General features: G+C 38.0%; 1 protein-coding gene across 1 annotated transcript in view; it reads left to right on the forward strand.

The window, feature by feature from the left end:
* Window positions 1-1882: 1882 nt before the first annotated feature.
* Window positions 1883-21576, forward strand: part of PHC3 (polyhomeotic homolog 3 (Drosophila)) — a 24530-nt gene continuing 4836 nt past the window's right edge. Inside the window, exons 1-11 of the mRNA XM_010187570.1 lie at window positions 1883-2008; window positions 2804-2962; window positions 4370-4447; window positions 6018-6176; window positions 7773-7871; window positions 10691-10931; window positions 12366-13243; window positions 14737-14887; window positions 15948-16201; window positions 17014-17170; window positions 20546-20672. Of these exons, the coding sequence (XP_010185872.1) occupies window positions 1883-2008; window positions 2804-2962; window positions 4370-4447; window positions 6018-6176; window positions 7773-7871; window positions 10691-10931; window positions 12366-13243; window positions 14737-14887; window positions 15948-16201; window positions 17014-17170; window positions 20546-20672 (2429 nt within the window). The remainder of the gene's footprint in view (window positions 2009-2803; window positions 2963-4369; window positions 4448-6017; window positions 6177-7772; window positions 7872-10690; window positions 10932-12365; window positions 13244-14736; window positions 14888-15947; window positions 16202-17013; window positions 17171-20545; window positions 20673-21576) is intronic.

A 21576-nucleotide genomic window follows, 5' to 3' on the forward strand; every position in this document is an offset into this window, starting at 1 on the left:
GAAAGTCAGAGTTCAGTGAATTTTCTAAAACTTACTTTGCATTACAGATGTTCTTTTGAGTTTAAGTTCCCCACAGGCAACATCATTGTATGGTCCTAGCCATACATCTAACAAAATTAATTTTACTATAGGAGTTTTCCTCTTCTACCTTGAGCATTCCACCTCTCACTTAGAGGAGAGGTTTCAAACAAGTGTCATCTGTTGAAACACTTCGCTGTTCCTTCAGCAGAAAGAGGGCACGCTGTTTTTGCATGTTAGTGCTGTGCTGCGTGGGCTTTGTGTTGTGGGACTGAGGGGTCCAAGGACACCTCTCATACTGGCTCTGAGGACTGCAGACGCTCCTCAGTGCTGGGCCAGGCTGAACTAAAGTTTAGGAGCTGTTTTTGTTGTACATCCATTGTGGGAACAACTTGGACAATAACAAAACTATTTTTGACAATGATATACTTTCAGCTAAAGGATTAATAGCTCTCATGGGGTAAACTTCTGATGGAATAGCTGGTAGTAGGATATCTTCCACATCTAACTAAATAATACATCTAAAATGTGGCGGAGAATGAAGGAAATGAAATGCCCAGTGTTGTTTTCTTAGGCTAATTTAACTGGTTGCATAACTCTCTGCTAAAACGAGCTTGACAAGTTGTAGGTGTAAATATTTTGATGTGCTTTTAATGGCCTCTGGAGGAGACAGGACTTTTTTTTCAGGGTACTTTTCATTAGCATTATGTGAAATTAATGTAAAGTAGTTTTAGAAGTAATGCTGGTTTTATTGCTATTGAAGTGGTAAACCACTCTAATGTAAGGAGACAAGTGGCATCAATAATGCACAGTGGTTCTGAATTTTTAACAACAAAGCTGTATTTTTTTGTTCAGTTCTAATAGTAGGGATCTGTGCTTTTAAAACATGCTCTATTGCCATGAATTTTCTTTGGTGGCAGAATATGTGCAGCTATACAATACAGTGATAGGCGTGAGGTCCTTAGATGGCCATGTATCTATTAAAGTTTAGTTATTCCAAGTACTCAGGAGCTATGGCATCATGTGCAGTTCTCAACTTGCAAAGTAGTCATGTTTTGAGAGGTGCCGGTAGCATCCTGGCAGCATTGCATTCTGCTTTCAGCTGCGTGAGTAGAAACTTCTGATTATGTTTCTGTTTGATGCAGCATCCTATGGGGAGTTTGTCAAGCACTTGTCAGTGCTGGTTTTTTCCTAGTACATTGCTTCTCTCAATGATTATTTTTCTGAACCCATCTTTATTGGAAGAAGGAAACGTATCTTCTCCCCACTCAGTTTTTAACATTCTTTTAAAAGCAATAAACACAGCAACTATGCTATTTCCTGTTAATCATTATACTAATACCAAAAAAGAAACTAAGGTAAATGCCCCCCATGTATTGAGATACGCGATTCATCTCGGTTTAAAGATGACATTTTGAGAGAGATATTGTACTCTGCAACAGAAGGAAGTCTCATAAGGCTGGGGAGGAATCATCAGAGATGCTTAATTAGGTAGTTTCTTCCTTTGCTCTTGCTGTATTTTTGTGAGGTATTGCTGTAGGAATTAAGAGCATTTTTCTCTCCATCCTTTCCATCTCTTTCCAAATAGAGTATGCCACCAGTGATTTTTGCCAAGAACATGTTTTCTCAATGCACAGAATGGCCAGCCAGCAGTTTCATTGCTGTGCTGTGGGGAAGAGGGATGTGGCGGTGCTCCTGTGTAGCTTGCTGGAAATCTTGCATGTATTCCTAAATTGGTCACCTCAACTCTCAACAAATTCTATCAAGTAGTAGCAAATACTGCAAAGTTACCCATTTGAAAATTTTCTGATATTCTGTCGACTGTTATTTCAATTCCACCAGGCTGGACGAACGCTGCACAGCGATGGAGAATGAACCAAGCACAACAACGTGTTCTGCATCTACAACTACTGTCACTACCACCTCCACTTCCCGGACACCGCTGCCACAGATATCTGTCTACAGTGGCTCTGACAGGCATGCCGTCCAGGTACTGGGCTATGAGCTGTTCTTTCCTGTCCTGTACAGTGCTCTCAAATACAAGCATGGCAAAATACTTTACACAAAATTAACTTTCCATTCTTAATTGCTGTCTTTTTCCATTTTTCCATATCTGACTTACTGGTTTTCAGAAGATACTATTTACCAAAGGGTAAAGACCACTTAAGAACATTGCAGGGTACAGGCCTGCCTCCCAGCTAAGGGAGGGGGAAATGCTATGCTAGAATGTTTGGGGCTTTTTCACCATTCCCTAAGTGTATGGATTATTAACATGAGATCTTACAAAATAACACAAAAAACCCTGTTTGTTTGACCAACATTGATTACAGGGATGCAGGTGTCTCTGTGTGTGTAACTGCTGCTTTGGATCCAACCCCCTCTTGGTGTTCTTTAAATTAGGTCGTCTCAAACTCTGTATGGTCTGTTCTGTTGGGGTCGATACATGATTCTCACAGTATCCTGACACTTCAAAAAGTGAAACATTATGTAGGACTTGTCGACAAGAACCTAAGAGGCTTGGATGTTGCATTGTGAATGATGCTGTATTGTCAGCTGATTGTCAGGCTTTCCTTGAAAATGTGCATATGTTTATGTTGACCATATTCTGTGACTTGGTGGAGAACAGTGATGGAGCAAGTTCAGTATTACATAGTTGGTGTGAAAATAACTCATTTGGTTTTATTTCCTTGTAAAGGTAAACTTTTTACCTTGTAAAGGTAAAAGCATCATGTCAGCGTGGTGTGTACTTTGTAATTGTAATTAATTACCTACTGATTCACCACAGGTTATTCAGCAGGCCTTGCATCGTCCTCCTAGCTCAGCTGCTCAGTACCTCCAGCAGATGTATGCAGCCCAACAGCAGCATCTAATGCTGCAGACTGCTGCTTTGCAGCAGCAGCACTTAAGCAGTACCCAATTTCAGAGTCTGGCAACCGTACCACAGGTGAGAGCGAAGATTGCTGAAAAAGAATGGTGTACTACTTTCTAGACTAGGACTGCAGTTCTAGAGCATTGTCAAACAGAATAACAGCTTAAGTGCCTGAGCTTAATGTCTCACAGTAATTCACTGTTATATTTTAATGACTGTTATTTTCAATTGTATCTTCCTCCAAACTAGACTTTGTCTGGTATTATAGATACTCCAGTAGGCAACCATTCCATGCTTTGTTACATACATTATAATGCATCATGTAAATCATCAAACAGTAATAAAATAAGTATTAAAAATAGACTACTTCAGTCTTCATCTCATGATTTTATCTGAAGGTTGATGGGGAAAGCAACAAATAGCAAAGTATCTTAGTTAAATCAAATAAAAATAATGAACATCTGGTGCGTTAGTGTGTTTTGCCACACATCTGGCTGCATTATAAGTAATGGCAAAATTCAGTTTTAACTCTGAGCGTGGAAATGTAGGAAGTAAATGACATTTCATTTCTTAAGCACAGCTTTGAACATTAGTGAACACTGGAGGAGACCCATTTTAAAAACTGAAGCAGTGGAAAGATTTCCTTTGACCTCAGTTGACTTTGAATTGAGAGCACTGTCTTGCAGAGATATGTGGTTGTTAATGATTTTACACACGGAAATGCTAAAATGGAGTTAAAAGTCTGCAGGGATATACCTGTTTGTTACCAGAACTGTGACTGACCCTTCTGTGCTCCTGGCTTTTTCTTCTATACCTTTTTCATTAGATCATGGTAATGTATTGATTCGTCATTTTTTTAGAGACAGATTTGTATGTTGGTTACCAAGATGGAGCAAGGAACATCAGATTGGGGAAAGCTAAGGAGTTTTGGTGTGCAGTCTGTTAATGCAGAAATCTAAATCACTGTCCCTGTATTCATCTGAAGGGCTGGAATGAACACTAGATGTGCATACATAAATTATAATTCTAGAATATGAGTGTTCCTTACAGTGTTATGATATTTTTTTATTTTTAGAGGATTCTAGTAATAAAAATGATGATGCGAGTTTTAATAATGACAGTTTTTAATGATACTGCATTTTAAGTTCCGAGCACCATAGGTAGTGAGTTGATCAGTTGGCTCCATTATTAACAGCTGGGTGGACTTTACCTCTGATAGTTTTTGTTCAAACCTTGATCTGCAAGAGTCTGAGTGCCTGAAATTGGGTAGGAATTCAAGGCATTTAGCACCTTGCAGACAGCATTCCATAGTACAGAGTGCACTTTGCTGAAATCTAACTCCACTGAATAAAGCAGTTCTACTGTTAACACAGAGGAAAAGGTAATGGTAGAGAGGGATGTTTCTGATGGTTTATGCAATAATATGAACATCACTTAAACACTTTTTTATATCAATCTTTGACACATATTCTTGCTATTTAGGCAAGCCTGTCAGGTGGGAGGCAATGTACTTCCCCCACTGGGAGTGTCACTCAGCAGTCAAGCATGTCGCAGACCTCGGTACGTAACTGAACAAAGCCCTCCATCCATTCTCAACCCCTCTTGGTTATTACAGAACTACTTGGAAAAACAGAAAGGGTTTTAGTATTTAAATTTGTGTGGTTAAAATTAGTATTACAGAAACAGTAAACAGAAGTATGATGACTCTCTAGTAGGTGTTGGCTGCGCTTCCAGCATCCTTCAGTCATCCTGGTGTGTGCTGCCAGTCGCTGCTGTTGCCGGCTGTTGTTCCCCGGTCTCAGCCCACTCTTGGTGCTCTGAGGGGCACTGCTCACCCCACAAGCACTAACGACTGTTCAGACCGCTGCAGGAGTCGCTCCCTGAGCTTTCATCTCTTACATGATTTCTTACTGCATTTTTCACATTAGTTTCTTTATTCAGGGCACTACTGTAGGTTAAAATCATAGCTGTGTATCAGTGATTAAAGAGCACTAAAGAATGCAAGTTAATGCTCACATATGTATGAAACTGATTAAATGTTTATAGCATTCATTCTTTTATTACCATCTTTTATCATGCATCTTTTATGCACTCTCAATTACTTTATCCATATTCTAGGCATGTGCTCAGGTTTCAGTGTTCAGTTCACGCTGTATTTCTTTAAGCGGCATCTTCAGACATGTAATTTGCACAGTTTCTTATGTACAGTTCTATAGTTGTCTTGAGTAGGACTTTGTTAGTCCTACAGGCATCCTGCTTATTAATCACGCCCTCAAGATGTTCATGACTTCAGTGCATAGCTTCAGTGATTTAACTGTGTATTTTTTTTAAGCTCTCATAGCATTGCTTTGGCTTACAGTTGTTAGAAGTAAAATCATTCATTCATTAAATTTAGGAGGGAAAGTCTTTAAAGATGTCTGACATTAAACTAGCAGAATAATTGGGCTGGGATTTTTCAAGGAAATCTTTTGTGTAAGTGATGAAAAAGAGCCGGGCACTTAACTCTGTTAGACCGGTTAGAAAAAAAAAGAAAAAAAAAAAAGAAAAAAAGAAAATAAAAGAAAACCAAACCAGAATTACAACAGCTTTTGTTTGAGAAGATGCTAAAAAGCAATTATTGAGGAGCATTTAATATGAAATTGTAGAAGGTTTTAGTCTCCAGTCATTTTTAAATGTGCATATGTAGAATGAGGAGTCAAAGTCCAAATGCAGTGGCACAAAGAATTGTCCTGACAAGGTTGCATAACAGAAGATACCAGTCTAGTCAGATAATATAAACATTTAAAGATTATTAAATATTAAATTTCAGGTATTTTTCTTAAAATATTGCAAGCTGATGCTACATATTCTATAAATGTGTAGTTCTGAGGTGTATTTTTCAGACTTCATAATTCATTCTTTAGACTTGTAACTGGTTATGGTTATTTGCTGCAAAATGGTTGCTTGCAGTTCAAGAATGAAATGTACAGTCTTGCCAGAATCCAGTTTTGTGATGGTTGGCTCAATATATTTTTGATATCTTTACAGTTCAGATTTCAGCTGCTCCTGCCATTTTGGTCAAAGGCTTTCTGGCTTTAGACCCTAGGATGAATGGATTTCCATGACAGAATGAATATTTTTGTTTCCTTAGATTAACCTCTCCACCTCTCCTACACCTGCACAGATAATAAGCCGTTCACAGACCTCCAACACCACCAGCAGCAGCATTACCCAACAGACTATGTTGCTGGGGAGCACCTCTCCAACCCTGAGTGCAAGCCAGGCTCAAATGTATCTACGAGCTCAAATGGTAAGCTTTGATTCCAATTCTTAAGCTTGGTTTTTGTCTCCCCTAACTCCCTCAAAAAAACCCCCAAACCGTAACTATTTCAGTGGGGGTTTTTTCCATACATTATTTAGAAATATTTTTATTTAGTTTCAGATAGCACTGAGAATTTAGTCACTAATTTGTGAATATCTTCTGAAACACTGTAAACATCAGAAGTAAAAGAACTGTTGTAGCTTAGTTCTCTGGTAAAGTTTGCTCAAGTGTGTTTAGCCTAACTGCAGTTATTAAATTGATCAAACGTGGGAAAAATGGAAAAAGAGCACCTGTCTCTTCTGGCTGTGTAGGAGGACATACTGGAGTCTGTCCATATTCAAGGTAGATTCATTTCCAGTGCACTGGTAACATTCAGAATTCCAAAGTTTTCTTCTGTTTAACTAAGACACTTCTTTGCATTATTGTCTCTAGGATTTGAGTTACATATATAGCTTTCATTTTCTGGATTCATGTGAAACACATTAGATTCTTTCCATTTCCTGTCAATGTGGCATTTTCATTTCCTAATGGGCAACTTCTAAAAATCTCGTTTGTGTTTTTTTTTTAATTTACTACTTCCTCTAACGAGTTTTCATATGAGTTGAACTTTACAATCTGTGTGGTGTTTCATAGAAATTACTGCAGTTGCACATGAAGGCTCAGGTACCAATCAGAACTTGGTAAAGGCCACAGACACTACTATGGCTTGTGTGAGTCGATGACCACAGCTTTCTAGTGTTACGTTCAACTATATGAAACAGGAAGGATCATGGTTATGCTACACTGAGATAGATACACAGAGCCAGAGGTCCATGACTGCAGCAGTATATAAAATTAGATGCAGGCACGCGTTCTTGCAGGAGTGGTACCTATGAAGTATGTTAGAGAGAAGTGATTCTTTATCCTTTTTCTGAGAGTTTTCTTAGGCATGTACAGCAATGCTGTTATGCTATATTGAATTTTTTCTTCACCTATTGTTTTTCTACATGTTTATTGAAAAAGTAGTCTAAGTAGAAGATAACGATTTAAAGACCAGACTCTTATTTATGTATTTGCCAGTGAAAGGATTTCTGGAGCCTCTGGTTTGTGAGCAGAAAAAAAAAAAAGCTAGATGCCAAATGCACCTACTGCTGTTTAACAGAACAGGAATTCACAATTCATTTCATGTCACTGCCTTTCAGTATGTGTTAACGACTCAGTAGCTGAAGCAATATGAGGATGATGTTGCTGATTTTTGTAGTAGCAGTCTCTCTCAACGACCTGGATTATTGATACAGTTTTTCTATTTATTTACAATAAATTTTCATCCAGACTGAATGTAGGATCCCATGCTTACTGGAATAACTGCTTTACACCCCAGTTTCAGGAGAGAAACTTGCTCTCTTATTTTCTGTTTAGAATGGTATTGCAAGATCATTTTGCTGGCGTCAGTAGTTTGAACATCATACCTGTCTTTCAGTGTTGCTAGCTAACATACTTCAAGTCATGTTAACTAAGTTAGGTATCTCTCTTCAACATATTGATTTTATTTCACATATTTTTGAAGTTTCGGTCTGTTACCAGATATTTTTTCTTGCTTAACAGCTTATTTTTACTCCTGCGACCACTGTGGCTGCTGTCCAGTCTGACATTCCTGTTGTCTCATCATCATCTTCATCTTCCTGTCAGTCTGCAGCTACTCAGGTGAGCTTGTGCAATTTTATTAAAGGTATGTCCAGTAGAGTGGGGTGAAACTGAAAAGTAAGGAGACATTGTGCCTAATTTTACTTGCTTATAAAAACTACTAATGGTTACTGGTTATTTGCAACTTCAGTATCTTCTGTTTGCTCCATCACACCTTTAGAGGTAATCATGTAAAATTTGAATCCTGAATGTTTTAGGTCTTCATAATTAGTGCTCAGCTTTATTACCTTGAATAACTTCCTATTATCAGGTGAACTTGCATAATCTTTTCACTGCTCAATATATTTTTAGGTTATATGGAAAAAATATACAGCACAGCACAGAAATCTACAGAAGATATTAATCACAGTGTTCTGCTGTGAAAAGTGAACATTTAATCTAACAAATACATGCTCTCATGAGAGATCTTCTCTTCTGTCTTAGCAGTTTCTTCAGAAGCCTTTGATAAACAGAGCTTGTTTAGAAACCTTTTAGAGATCCAAGTAAATTATACCAGTTGTGTGTTCTCTGAGCTTGTTTGTTGACCCCTTCAGAAGATTCTGATAGTTTTGAAGACCTTAAAGATGTGTCACTGTTGTGAGATAATGGTAAATCATTGAAGGTTGCTCTCCCTCTGCTTCTCCAGTAGGTATGTGAGACAGGCAGAGCTTGCTGGAATCTAACTGTATTTATGCAGGATGATGTTGAGCAAGCTTTCACTGTTAAGTTCATCAGTTGAGCCTTCGTTGAAAAGACAGAGACTGCTTCTTCAGTCTTGGAGTTATCGTACCTCATTATCCTTCATCACAGCTGCTTCTATTTCCTCCACATTCTGCAGATCAAGTTTGAAAGTACAGTGAGATTACTGGATGGGCTAGCAGCTCTTCTTGCAGTTGAATCTTTGTCTTTTGCATTTGAGGTAGATATGTCAGTAAAACATATCACCTTACAGTCTTGGTCCTTCTGTAGTGCAGGGTTTTAGAGGTCCACTTTGCACAGGTCTGCCCAGCTGTGCAACTTCTGAGACAACATTGCAGAAAATTTCACCCCAGACCATAGAGCTTTATTCAGTCAGATGAGCTGCTGTGGTGACCCTGCCAAACCCAGGCCATTCCTCTCCTTTCTCAGTGTTCAGTACTGCCCGGTTGCCAGATGTTGATAACCTTGGTTGTCTGGTAGTTTCTGTAGCAGCAATGACATTGCGAAGATCTGTTTTCATCTGTAGTCAGTGAGGTGATGAAAAAGCTTTAACACTGGTACACTTTATTTTTCTAGTCTTGTGATAAATATGTCCTGGGGTTTTGGTCAGCTGGATTTAGGGAAATGTCTTTGTTTACGTTATAAGCAAATCTGAGCAAGCAGGCAATGCCAGTTAATAAGAGAAAAAAATGCATTTGGCTATATATGTAGATGTATATATTACACTTAGCCATGATGTTTGTGAAGGTACAGTATAGTGATCTCACAGTATGGCCTTCCATGTAGGAATACCAGAGAAACTCAACAGTTCATCAGGGATTAGCAGTGTCTCAATGGCGCACCTAACATGGCCTGTTAGGTGAACTGACACTTCTCTCCTACTTACTATTCTTCCCTTCTGCTTTCATAATTTTTCTTTCCATACGTGTATAACCTGGACTTCTCACATTAGTTACCTTATATGTTAAGGTGTACTGACAGAAATAGGATTGCAGTAAATACCTCACGTGTGTCAATAAGGAAACAAATACTGTTGTGTTCAGAACAGGATTTGAATGCATCCTGTAGTAAAACACTAACCAGTGACAAGTAAAATGTCAACTAGTTGTTCATTGCACAAGTTGTGACTGTTGAATTAGGAAGGGGTTATATAATCAAAATAGTGGATAGTGATAATTATTTTGGTAAAGTAAGATTTATTTTTTTTTCCCCTCTACAATATGATGTTAATTAGTGCTACAGAGGTAGTTCATAGTGTGTGAGGGTGGTGAGGCACTGGCACAGGTTGCCCAGGGAAGCTGTGGATGCCCCCTCCCTGGAAGTGTTCAAGGCCAGATTGGATGGGACTTTGAGCAGCCTGGGCTGGTGGGAGGTGTCCCTGCCCATAGCAGGGGGGTTGGAACTGGATGAGCTTTAAGGTCCCTTCCAACCCAAACCATTCTGTGATTCTTTTCCCTTGAAAATAAAATTCTAGCTCAGCATGTATAATTGGAAAGCTGGGATCATTATGTACAGAATCTAGCTGAGGTATAATGGAGATCAGTGAAAATAATCACTGACTGATTTGCATTTCAGAAGGCAACACTTTTGTTTAATGTGACATTGGAGGTGTTATGATAAAAAGTTACATTAATATTCCTGATAGAAATAAAGGGCTTGGGTTTGTTAAGACATGGATAACATACAGCATATTCTGCTCCCATTGACTTCCCAAGACTCTGGTTTATGCTTGCCTCTGCAAACATTTCTGCAGACCACTGCTCCTCTGCAGCATCTGTATAAAAATACAACTGCATTTGTTTAAGATGCCTTGGTGTCATTCACTTTGAAGGCACAATAAAAGAGGAAAAAAAATACAAATTTAATCAAAATGAATGTAATGAACAGTTTCCATTTATTTTAAAAGTTTAATAAGAAAGACTTCCGTGTATTTTCCTCATCACTGAAGTAATCCAGGATCCCTATTCTTTAAATTTTGTGGCTTAAAAGGTAGTTTGATATGCAGATTTTTAAGTTCTCACGTATTTTGGTCACATGGGATGAGAAGCATTAAATAATGTTATTTTTTGCTATTTTTGCCTGTATATTTATCATTAATGTTTATATGGCTTGGGTTTTTTCCCATTTTGCTCACTTCTCAGGTTCACAACTTGACATTGCGCAGTCAGAAGTTGGGTGTATTGTCAAGTTCACAGAATGGCCCACCAAAGAGCAGCAGTCAAACTCAGTCATTGTCTTTGTGCTCTAATAAAGCTGTAACCAGTTCCAAAGGCAACCAACCAGATCCCTCAGAAAGCAATAGAAAGGGCGAGAGCCCAACTCCAGAGTGTCGGAGTACACCAGTCACACGAACATCAAGCATCCATCACTTAATAACACCAGGTAGGATACAAATGGAGCTATAAATTTCAATTAAAGTTAATTTGTAAGTCATGATTCTGTCGGAGTCTGAGGGTCACTGACTGGAATCTTTTAGATATTCCACATGAATAGAGTTTAATATGTAATAGTAAATTTACTTATGTTTTTGATACTGGATGTTAATCAGGATTTTGATGTAGCAGGGTGATACAGCGATGTTCTTAAATTACAGTACAGGTACAATGTAGCAGTTGCAATACACAGTTGAATCACAGTACAAACGTGACTCTCATTACTTGTCTTTCTGTATGGTCATTGTCACGATATGTCATCCCCAGTCTCTGGGAAGCAATATGTGGGCTGAAACCACCTCAAGCCTCTTATTCTCATCAAAATCTGTTTTGTTGGTCGGTTGTTTTTTTTTTTTCTGTCTTGTCTGTGTCATCAGAATGTTCTTCTATCGTGTACTTTTATAAATCCATAGGTAATAATGCCCCAGAATCTTAGTATTTTGTATTAAGAGATAAATCAAAATAAGCATGCAATTGGTTAGCTAGCCATTTACATTGCATGCAATCTATTTGCATTTTAGTTTTCTCATTTTGAAAGAGCAAGGGTAGTCTAGACAATTGGTCTGAATTCTGTGAAATTTAGCTTGGCTTAATGGCAGCTTTTAAAGAAGGAATAAGGCTGCAAGGCAGCCATTCTTGAGATATTGAGCCCTAATGCTCTTAGAACTCACTTCTGTAAGGCAAAAAAAAAATCCACCTTTACTAGCAGAAAAAAATAATTAAAAAACCAACATAAATGAGTTGGTTTTCAAGTGGAAAAGACAAAGCAAGAAGAGGTTTGCATGTGGAGCAAAATAGGTGTGCATGTGCCGTAAGGAATTACTACTGAGTCATTGGTTCACTTAAAGGTGATGTGGTATCTCTGGAAGCTGCGCTGTTTTTACATTCATACCTTTCAGTTTGTGAGTTCAAGTTCAGGCAAATCTTTGAAAGGTTTCAATTCATACTGAATGCTCGGAATTTTGTTTAGTCACTTAAAATCTTATTACCTAAATTTTAACTTGGCCATTATTAACAAATCCTGTTGATTGTGATGTGCTTATCTCTTCCATTCCAGTCTGTTTCAAAGAGATGCTTAAGTCCATTTAGAGTTGCATGAAATTCTTAAATATGCAAAGGCTGGATCAGCAGTAATCTTAGAACTAGCGCCAAAAATGTTCCTTTATTTATTGCTGCATTTTGCTTTGGAAATTGATATAGTCCCCTAATAAATTGTTCTTGTGTACTATGTGCTGTCAAAGAAGATATTTCTAAACAGATCCAAAGGGTTGAAAAAGTTGTGCTGGTCTTACTTTAAAGTAAACTTTAAACTTCCATTCTTTTAATATTTTTATAATGTTCTCTGGACTTAAATACTAATTGTCACTTTTTTCCCCCCTCACAGCTTCATATGCTCCACTGCAACCTCATTCTCTAGTCAAACATCAGCAGATCCCACTTCATTCACCACCTCCAAAGATTTCCCATCATCAGCTGATACTGCAACAGCAGCAGCAAGTCCAGCCGATTGCACTTCAGACTCCTTCGGGTCAGGAACCCCCTCCATCACAGCACTGTCTCCCCCTCCCAAGCCATGGTCTTCCTCCGGGTCCCAGCAGTGTCCAGTCTCATTGCTCACCTATTCACATCCATCCTCCACCTCTAACTCTATCTCCTACTCCATCCCAGTCAGCTCAGCAATCAGTAGTGGTATCCCCTCCACCTTCCCACTCCCCTAGTCAATCACCCACAATAATTATTCATCCTCAAGCACTTATTCAGTCACAGGCAAGCTCCCTCGTGCCAACAGCTCTTCAGCCAGAGCAGACTGCTTCGCAGCAAACCACTACCAACCCAGTTCGACCAATTGCACAACCACTTAATCTTCCCTCGCATCTTCCACTTCCATCTTCCCCTGCTGTACACATAGGGTCAGTTGATCAGCCCAGCTTAGTTTCCCCAGGCCAACAGATCGTGTCCTCAACACCACACCAGCAGTATTCAGCCTTGCAGTCCACACCTATCCCTCTTGCAGCGCCTCCTCAGCTGTCAGCATCTTCAACCCAGATTCAACCACTGCCGTTGCAGTCTGTGCAGTCCTTACAAGTGCAGCCTGAAATTCTGTCCCAGGGCCAGGTTTTGGTTCAAAACACTTTGGTTTCTGAGGAAGAACTTCCTGCTGCAGAAGCTTTGGTCCAGCTGCCATTTCAAACTCTTCCACCACCACAGACTGTTGCAGTAAATCTTCAGGTGCAGCCATCAGTACCAATTGAAACTCCAGTGGTAAGTAGTAATACTGCAGTCCTTGTTTCTTTTTCCTCTGCTTCTCTGAAGGGCTGTAAATCTGGCCCATTGACTTCAAAAACCAGGTGCTAGACAGTGGACCAGAAGAAACCTATAGATTACAGAAATTAGTTTTAAGAAAACAGTAGACATTTTCCTCTGTTGGGGTTTTTTTTTATTTTTTGTGATGGATCATCAGTCAAGAATATCAACCAAGAATCATGAAAGTGCAATTTATTGACCTAAAATCTTCTCTTAATGAAATTGCAGCGTATCTAAAGTTACAAAAAAAGCAAGTAAATCTACGTCAGTGCTTACGTCAAAATGAATTTTGATAGTTATACCACATGGACTGTAAGCCTTTACCTCTCTGTTAATACAAATATAGGCAATTGAAATTTTGAGTAGGAGAAACGTCTTTATAGTAGGTCAGAAAGTGTATAGCAGTTTATTAAGGTAATAGAGTTCTGGATAATTAATTTTGTTCTAACACTGAAAAGACCCTCTTCATGAAAGAACAGGGAAATTTTAGGTGCTGTCTTGGCATTCCCCATCACTGCCAGTTAATTCAGCTCAACATTAGTTTCAGACATCTGCAGTTTGTAACTGAAGGTTTCAGCTTCACTGTCACTGAACTAAAATCATATATAGTGAAATATCGGTGAAATAAAATGATACGTAAATAATGCTGACATTTAAGGTGGCATTGCTCGGCTTTAGTGGTAACATGCTAATGAGATTAATGTGAGCAAAAAAATGAACAGCTCTTGTAGGTTTTTTTCAGGCTACCAATGTGTTAAGGAAGAAGGTGTGCCCTTCATGTTAAGGGGGTAATGATAATGTCAACTGTGATCTTTCATGTCAAAGTTGGGCAGAAGAGTAGAAGCCAGGTTTGCTTTTGACAAGGTGGTATTTGACATCCTGATCTGCTAAACTGGCTGTCAGGAATTCACGTAAATTTACTTGAATAGTTTTGAGGAAAACACCTCATAATATTTTATAACCACTGATGCTTGATAGCCTTGGTGTACCCTTCTGAAGTACTCAGTTTGATTACACTGCTGTATAAGATAGAGAACAACTTGCAGACTTGTCGTTATTTATAAATATAAAATAATAATAAAATGCACTTCTGTTTGCATTTTGCAGAAATGTTTAAATAGCTACAAATATGTGTGTGAATAAAAATACAGTAAAATATAAAGATAAGATATTGAAAAAGTCGAGTTCTGTGGGCTGTTTGATAGGAGAACTGTGCCTTTTTATATTTTGCTATTTGTAACAAAATACTTTTAATTTTGTTCTCATAGACACTGTGATGTCTCCAAGGTTCATTGTTTCATTTGCAGTTTGGAAACTATTATTTTATTAGGAGGTTAGCATATTTTAATGTTTCAACTGGTAATTTATTTTTAAAACTGTATTTATGCAACTCTTTTAAGGTATTAAGATAGAATGGAAATCTCTCTAAAGCAATAGTTTGTTGGATGCAGATTTACCAAGTGGAAAATGTATGTGAAGAAGAGATGCCTGAGGAATCAGACTGTGTCCACATGGCGAGGACACCTACACCACCTACTTTGTCTCCACCAGCCATAACCTTGGGGAATGGAGAGGCGCTTAATTCAGAAGATCCTTTGTCAGGTGAGAACAATGGCAAACTAAGGTACCTGTTCTGCTTCAAGACTTCTGGTAGTTATTGATGTTTTAAAATGAAAATCTTTTTTTTAAATCTTTTTTATAGTTTAGCGGTTTATTTAAGTAAAAGAAACTATATGAAATATATTAGAAATCCATGTGAACGGATTCAGTCCTAGAGCTTATATATGTATTTAGATAACATGTAGCACAGAAAGCAGTTATTTGAGCTCTTTAGCATATCGTTTTATACTAAAATCTTAACAGTAGCATCCATCTCCTGTTAATTTTTAAGTGATAGCTGTGTGATAGGGGCAAAAAATGGGGAGTGATCTGGTGTGAAAATTGATTTTGCAGAATCAGGGTCAGCAATGAGAAGTTGCTGTTGGAATGGTTGATTCCATTGTAAGATTCTTTTTTGGCACTGTTTTGTTACCTGCCACAGTAGTGAGCTGTTCTAACACAAAAGCTACCAATGAAAATTTTTCTTCTTTGGTGAATTGAAAGATTTACATGCCCATATCAGTCGTTGTCCTGAAAACGAATGTAACTTCCCTGATGTGCTAAATACACAAGTATATAGTCCCCCCCCATATATATATATATATATATAAATAAATGGTATACATATAACTGGGTGCTTTAGTGACTTGATGTTGTATATACTTGTGAACCTGCAGGTTACTGAGGCTCAAAGCATCCCTAAAAATAAACTCTCTCTTTAGAAATACCTCAGCTGGTCAGTCTTGAGAATCCAGTGCTTGAAAACACTGGTTTCTGCTTTTCACTTACAGATTTGGGATTTGTGTAGTTAATGGCCAACTATGCCCATAGGTAGTAGGTACTGAGTGAAGGAAAACGTTTATGTGAGAACTGTTCATTTGTGGAATAGTCTGTCCAGGAATACTGTCTTATTTTGAAGGTAAAATCTGTGAAGCATAGGGAAAAGTCTGTGTTACAGGATGATGGGTGCAGAGGAGTGTGCTTATGACCTCTTATTTCTAGAATTCTGAGCCAACGGTTGGACATAAGGGATGAAAACATGACATACTTTGTTGTTTTTCAGAACATGGGGGACTGCCTTCAATGACATCATCAGTCAGTGCCTCAGTGATTAAATCTCCATCTGATCCTTCACATGCCTCTATTCCACCACCACCTCTTTTGCTTCCAGCAGCAACAACAAGGAGCAACAGCACATCAATGCCCAACAGCATCCCTAGCCTAGAAAATAAACCTCCGCAGGCTATTGTTAAACCACAGATCCTGACCCACGTTATTGAAGGCTTTGTGATTCAGGAGGGGTTAGAGCCATTCCCTGTAAGTGTAAAACTTGCTATGAATTTTTTACTACTAATTTTTGAAAAAAGCCTGTTTTTAAGGATGATGTTTTTTGTGGCTAGTAACTATTTAGACCTTGAATCTTTTTTTCAAATGTTGCTTTTGACCTTTTTTCCACTGATTCTTACAGCATTCAGTGTACCTGTTTACTGTTTGCATTGTCTTACGTACATAATTGGAATTCATACTACTCTTTGGCTTGCCAGCATCGCTGGATGACACGGTGCTAAATGAAAATAGACAGTTGAATCAATGGGCTATATCCAGAGATAACTAACAAGAGTGGTTTTAGGCTACCATTTGCAGTAACTTTTGACGTTTGTCTCCTAGATACCTCAATTTAAACCTCTGAGATGAGTCTATGTTAAAATTCTAAAATGTTTAAATTTTGTTGTTTAAAGCACTGACAAGCCCCATACTGAGCTTGGTGTGATTAGTACTGCATCTGGTAAGCATTACTGTTGAGAATTTTAAATCCACAAATGGACGGTTTAAAACCCATAAGCCTGCCTTATTAACTAATTTAGTGTGTGTCTCATTTTCCTGTTCCTTCATTTCTTTAGACATAATGTGTTTCTTCCTTTGTTAAATGTAATTGGAAACTCTGTAGAGCAGGAGTGAGTCTTTGTTAGAGAAACGGGATTTAGAGCTTTGGCACTATATAATAATGATTCATTGGTACTGGATAGAAACACTGATTCTAGTCTCAGTTACAGCTGCTAAGTCACAAATACTATTTTCAGTTATTCATTGTTCAGTTAATCACTGTTGCTTTGCTTTTAATGCAATAGGTAAGTCGTTCATCTTTGCTGGTAGAACAGCCTGCAGAAAAAAGATTGCTAGTGGAGGGTGAAATCATGAGTGTTGTGTGTGTTGAATCAGACTTGCAGAATACAAAACACGCAGACAACTCGTCGGACACAGAAATAGAGGATATGATTGCAGAAGGTTTGTAATTTTTGTTTAAATACCCATTTTCCCCTTCAGTTCTGTATGCACTAGAGAATCCCATCCCATCTGTACATCCGGAATATTTCTTAAGTCTCTAAACTATCTCTAATAGAAACTATTTTCAAATGTTTTTTACTAGTGCGCATCATGATGACAATTGCTGTACATGCACACAAATGTCAAAAAGTTAGGCACTTGTCCTGGTTAGAAAGCAGTTTTCCTCCGGAAGTTAAGCCATGGCCTGGGCCAGGAAAGCCAAGTTATTTTTTAACTCACCTTTTTGCATAAATTGATCCAAAATTTGAAAGTCTGGAATTTTTCTATCACCTCTGAATCTTCTCTTCCACAGCTTGAGAGATTGCGCAGGAGCTGGTTTTGGTGATCTCTTTCAGTCTGTCTTAATTTCTTAATGCAACTCTTACTTTCCTTTTCTTAAAATAGTTCTTTTCCTTCTTTCATATTAAAACTGTGTCGAACAGTGTAAGGGACAAGTACAGTACCTGCTACTGCCACAGGGGAAGTGGCTGCAAAAAGGGCAGTGTGTCCTGAGCAGTAGCAAGTGCCACCATAGCTGTGCTTCAATTACTTTCTACTCCAGGCATTGTAAATTGTCACTTAATTAAAGCAGCCTGATCTTTTCTCATGGGAACTATCAAGATAGCAACACGAATGGCAGTTCATTAGTCACTGTGGTTTCTGCCTTGGTGAATGGTACTGAAGTGCAATAGGGAAGTTGGCTTCATCCTTGTGTATCTCAGCAAACAAATTAGCTCAAAGTTTAGTCTTTTAGATTATTAGACTCTGATGTGTTATTTTTTAACCACAATGATTTATAGCTATTACTGCTTGCAAGTGTACTGGGTCAGACCCAAGGCAAGGGTTGCAGACAAGGTAAAAAGCTTGCCTTACAAAGCATTCTGATTTCAAGAAGAGTATTTCTTGGTAGTGAAGTCAAGTAAACATTGTTGGAGTTTTCACTTAAGGTTGATTTACTTTACCGTTGAGAAAATATGCACGTCTGCTTAAAATTAAGAGTGTATTTTTACTTGTAGCTCTGATTTTTAGTAGGAGCCTGTTCAGCTTGGAAGCATATCGCTGAAAGGAAATACTGATGGGTTGCAGTCCTCCTACATGTTGATGTAACATGTTGATATCTCTGCAAAGAAGTCAAACTGTGGAAACAGTGCCTGAAAACAAAACATAAACCAGGCTTTCCTAAATTGATAAAAGACTGATTATACGATTGCAGTTACTAAAATACCTCAGTATAGTCCAGAGCCCTTCCGCTTTTTGCAGTAACAGTCTAGTCTAGGCAGTGGCAGATAACTGTGACTTTTTTGAGTGTGTTGCAATTAGATTCTCTACATAGAAATATGAAAACACAGTTTTTACAGAGTCCATTTTTAAATGTGTTACACAGTATTCTACTGTAAAATAATTTGAGGCCCATACCTTGTTCTTCACAAACCTTCACGTGGGCATGACAGACTAAATTTTAGAAGACAAACATCTGGCTTATTTATAGTGGAGAGTTGCAGTGTGACTGGAATTTTTCTAAACCTTTGTTTCACTTAATTAAAAATTGCTGGATTTTTGTTGGTATCATCTCCCAGTGGGAGCTTCCATTTAAGCAGTTATTTGAGAGGGACGTCCAGTGACATGAAAGCATCCAGCACAAGAGGCTTTTTTTTTTTTTTTTTTAAAAAAGGTAATCTGGTAGATTGTGTGACATGTTTGACTTTTGGGTTATTTTACAGCTCATTGGTGTTACACTGCTTTTTTCTGCACACAAAATGAGACTTGTAAATCTTTCAGCTCATGACTGTGCTTAGTATCTTCCTATTAAATAAACTTTCTTTCTTGATCAAGAGTACAGCTTTTTTAAAATACATTGTTTCACCCAATATATTTGAAACAGAAGAAACATTTTGCTTTCTGCTCTTTGAGAATATCTGGGGCTCTGTTTGCAATAGTTATTTTGCCTTTAATTTGTTACAGCAGATCTTAATTCAATTTTCTTTTCAATAACATTCCCTAAGAACTTTTTAGTATTAACACGATATTGTTTCTCAGATTTCAAACAGCTCATCTGTTGTTTTATGGAATTATTCAAACATTCATGGTTTTGTTTTTAGTTATGGTTCCTGACAGCTGGTGTTAGGTTTATGTTCACAATTTGCAATTACTCAGATGAGCTAGGAAACATCCAGCATTGAGACTCATCCACATATGCAGAAGTTGAGCAAAGGAGATTTTCCAATACTAAACCAGGGTATGATTGTATGTATGGTAGGAACAGCTGCTATGCAAAAAAAAAAAGACTTTTAGCATCAATTTTTGCTCCACACTGTTGTCACTTTTTACCACATAGCATGACCTGGTTTAGGAGTGAGGTTTTGGGTTTTTTCTGGACAGAGTGATTTGTTTGAAGGTTTCTTCTCTGGTATTTGTTTAGCTTCAGTTGCAAGGTTGGTCAGATTTGGTGTGTTTCTAATTTCCAGTTTTTACTTCCCATGTGGTACCAGCTTATTACACTGGAGACTTGCAACATGATATTTTTCACTCGAACACTGAGGATTTGTTGACTTCAGTTATGTCCTTGAGTCCCAATACATTGGATATGTTATTCAAATAACCTTTTCAGTATTTGCAGCTCTTTGCTGCACTGGTGCTTTCTTATTTGTTACTTGTTGCCTTGTACTGCCTTCTTCTGGGCTTTTCTACTTTTTCTTTCACTGTTGCTTCTCTCAGCTGGTGTTTGAGTTCTTCACAAGGAGCAGGCAGAGTGCCTCCTCACCAATAACAGAAATATTCTGTAGCAGTAGACTGCAAATCAGTAGATGTTATAATCCTTTTCTTATTTGCAGCTTATCTTTTTCATAGACAAGATTCAATGTTTTGCTTGCTTTCACAAGTCCCTTTGGTTGTAGCAGTTGCTTATTCAAAGGAAGTATTTTAAAAGGTTAATGCATTATGTCATGAGAGGAGACCTTCAGTTTAGAGTGTGGAATGCGCAGTTCTCTTAACAAACTCTATAAGCAATTAATGAGGACTGTAACACTTCTTCCTAATTGTTTGCTATATCTGAGGATGTACTTGCTCATGGGTGGCTTGAAATTTAACACAAAAGCTGATTAAGTTCATTGAATAACCTAATTGAAGGTTCAGTAAGGTTCAGTTTGCTCAAGATATTTTCTGTAGAGGGTGAAGTCTATGACTTGCTTAGTATTGGATAATTTTCTGTTAATCAAAGTATTTAATGAAATGTGTTAGATATTTGAAAATCTACCACCTGCCTGCTTGAGATGAGAAATTTGAGTGTAATTTTGCATCATTGAAACTGACTGATTTATGCTTCACTCCTCTCTTTAGAGGGACTGGATGAAATTGAAAATGATCTTCTGAAGTGTGAATTTTGTGGGAAAATGGGATATTCTAATCAGTTTCTACGGTCAAAAAGATTCTGCTCCACGTCCTGTGCCAAAAGGTACTCTATCTGGTTACCGCTTATCATTGAGTTAATGGAATAGTACACAAGTGGTATCTGATGTTGAAGCATAACGAAACGGTAAAACATGACTGCCTTTTTATGTGAATTTGCAGAGCATATGGGTACAAAGGACTATGGTAGATGATAATATATTTCAAGAAGATAGGCAAAGAGAATTACAGTAAAATTGTGGACCTCTTTCCAGAGAGCACCGTGAATGCTGCTGGGCTTCTGAGAAGGTGATGGGTCTCATGGAAGAGAAATCCATTAAGGGTTACTCAGTGTTTGGCAATTGGTGGAGAGGTTCATGGACCACAAATCATTATATATTTCTCATATTTGTATTTCTTCCCCTTGATGTTGGGCAGTGTTAAAGAAAGAACGCTAGGCTACATGGGCTTCCTTACAGTTTTGTGCTATGCTAGGGAAAAAACCCCTCACTGTATTCATCTTGGCGTAATTGAAATGCTGCATAGACAAAACAATCTTAAATGTTTTTAGTAACAGTGTAATAATTCTTTATTTGCGTAGACTAAAATAGAAATACTCATAAATAGTTTCATGTTTTCTAAAGCTTCTCCTTTCTTGAAAATAATAAGTGATGCCATTTGCTTGTATATGGTTGGCAGAGGAAAACGGCTGGGTTCTGTTGCTCTTTGAGTTTAGTATGCTGCTTTTATTTTGGTTTAAGAGAAGCATTCATAGTCAGCATCTGAATGTAAAATTTTCCATTATTACAGATGGAAAATGGGTATTTAATCCCAGATATCTTAAAAATGGGGAATAGATTCCCAGTTCTCATCACCACTTAGTTCTTTTTTTGCATCGGTGTGCCTTGAGACCACCTTCCTGTTATGTCTGCTGCTTTTTTAATCCCTAGTGTAAGACGTTTCTGTTTTAAGTAGCAGGGATG

Source organism: Mesitornis unicolor, unplaced genomic scaffold (genome assembly GCF_000695765.1).
Source record: "Mesitornis unicolor isolate BGI_N332 unplaced genomic scaffold, ASM69576v1 scaffold44370, whole genome shotgun sequence".
Lineage (NCBI taxonomy): Eukaryota > Metazoa > Chordata > Aves > Mesitornithiformes > Mesitornithidae > Mesitornis > Mesitornis unicolor.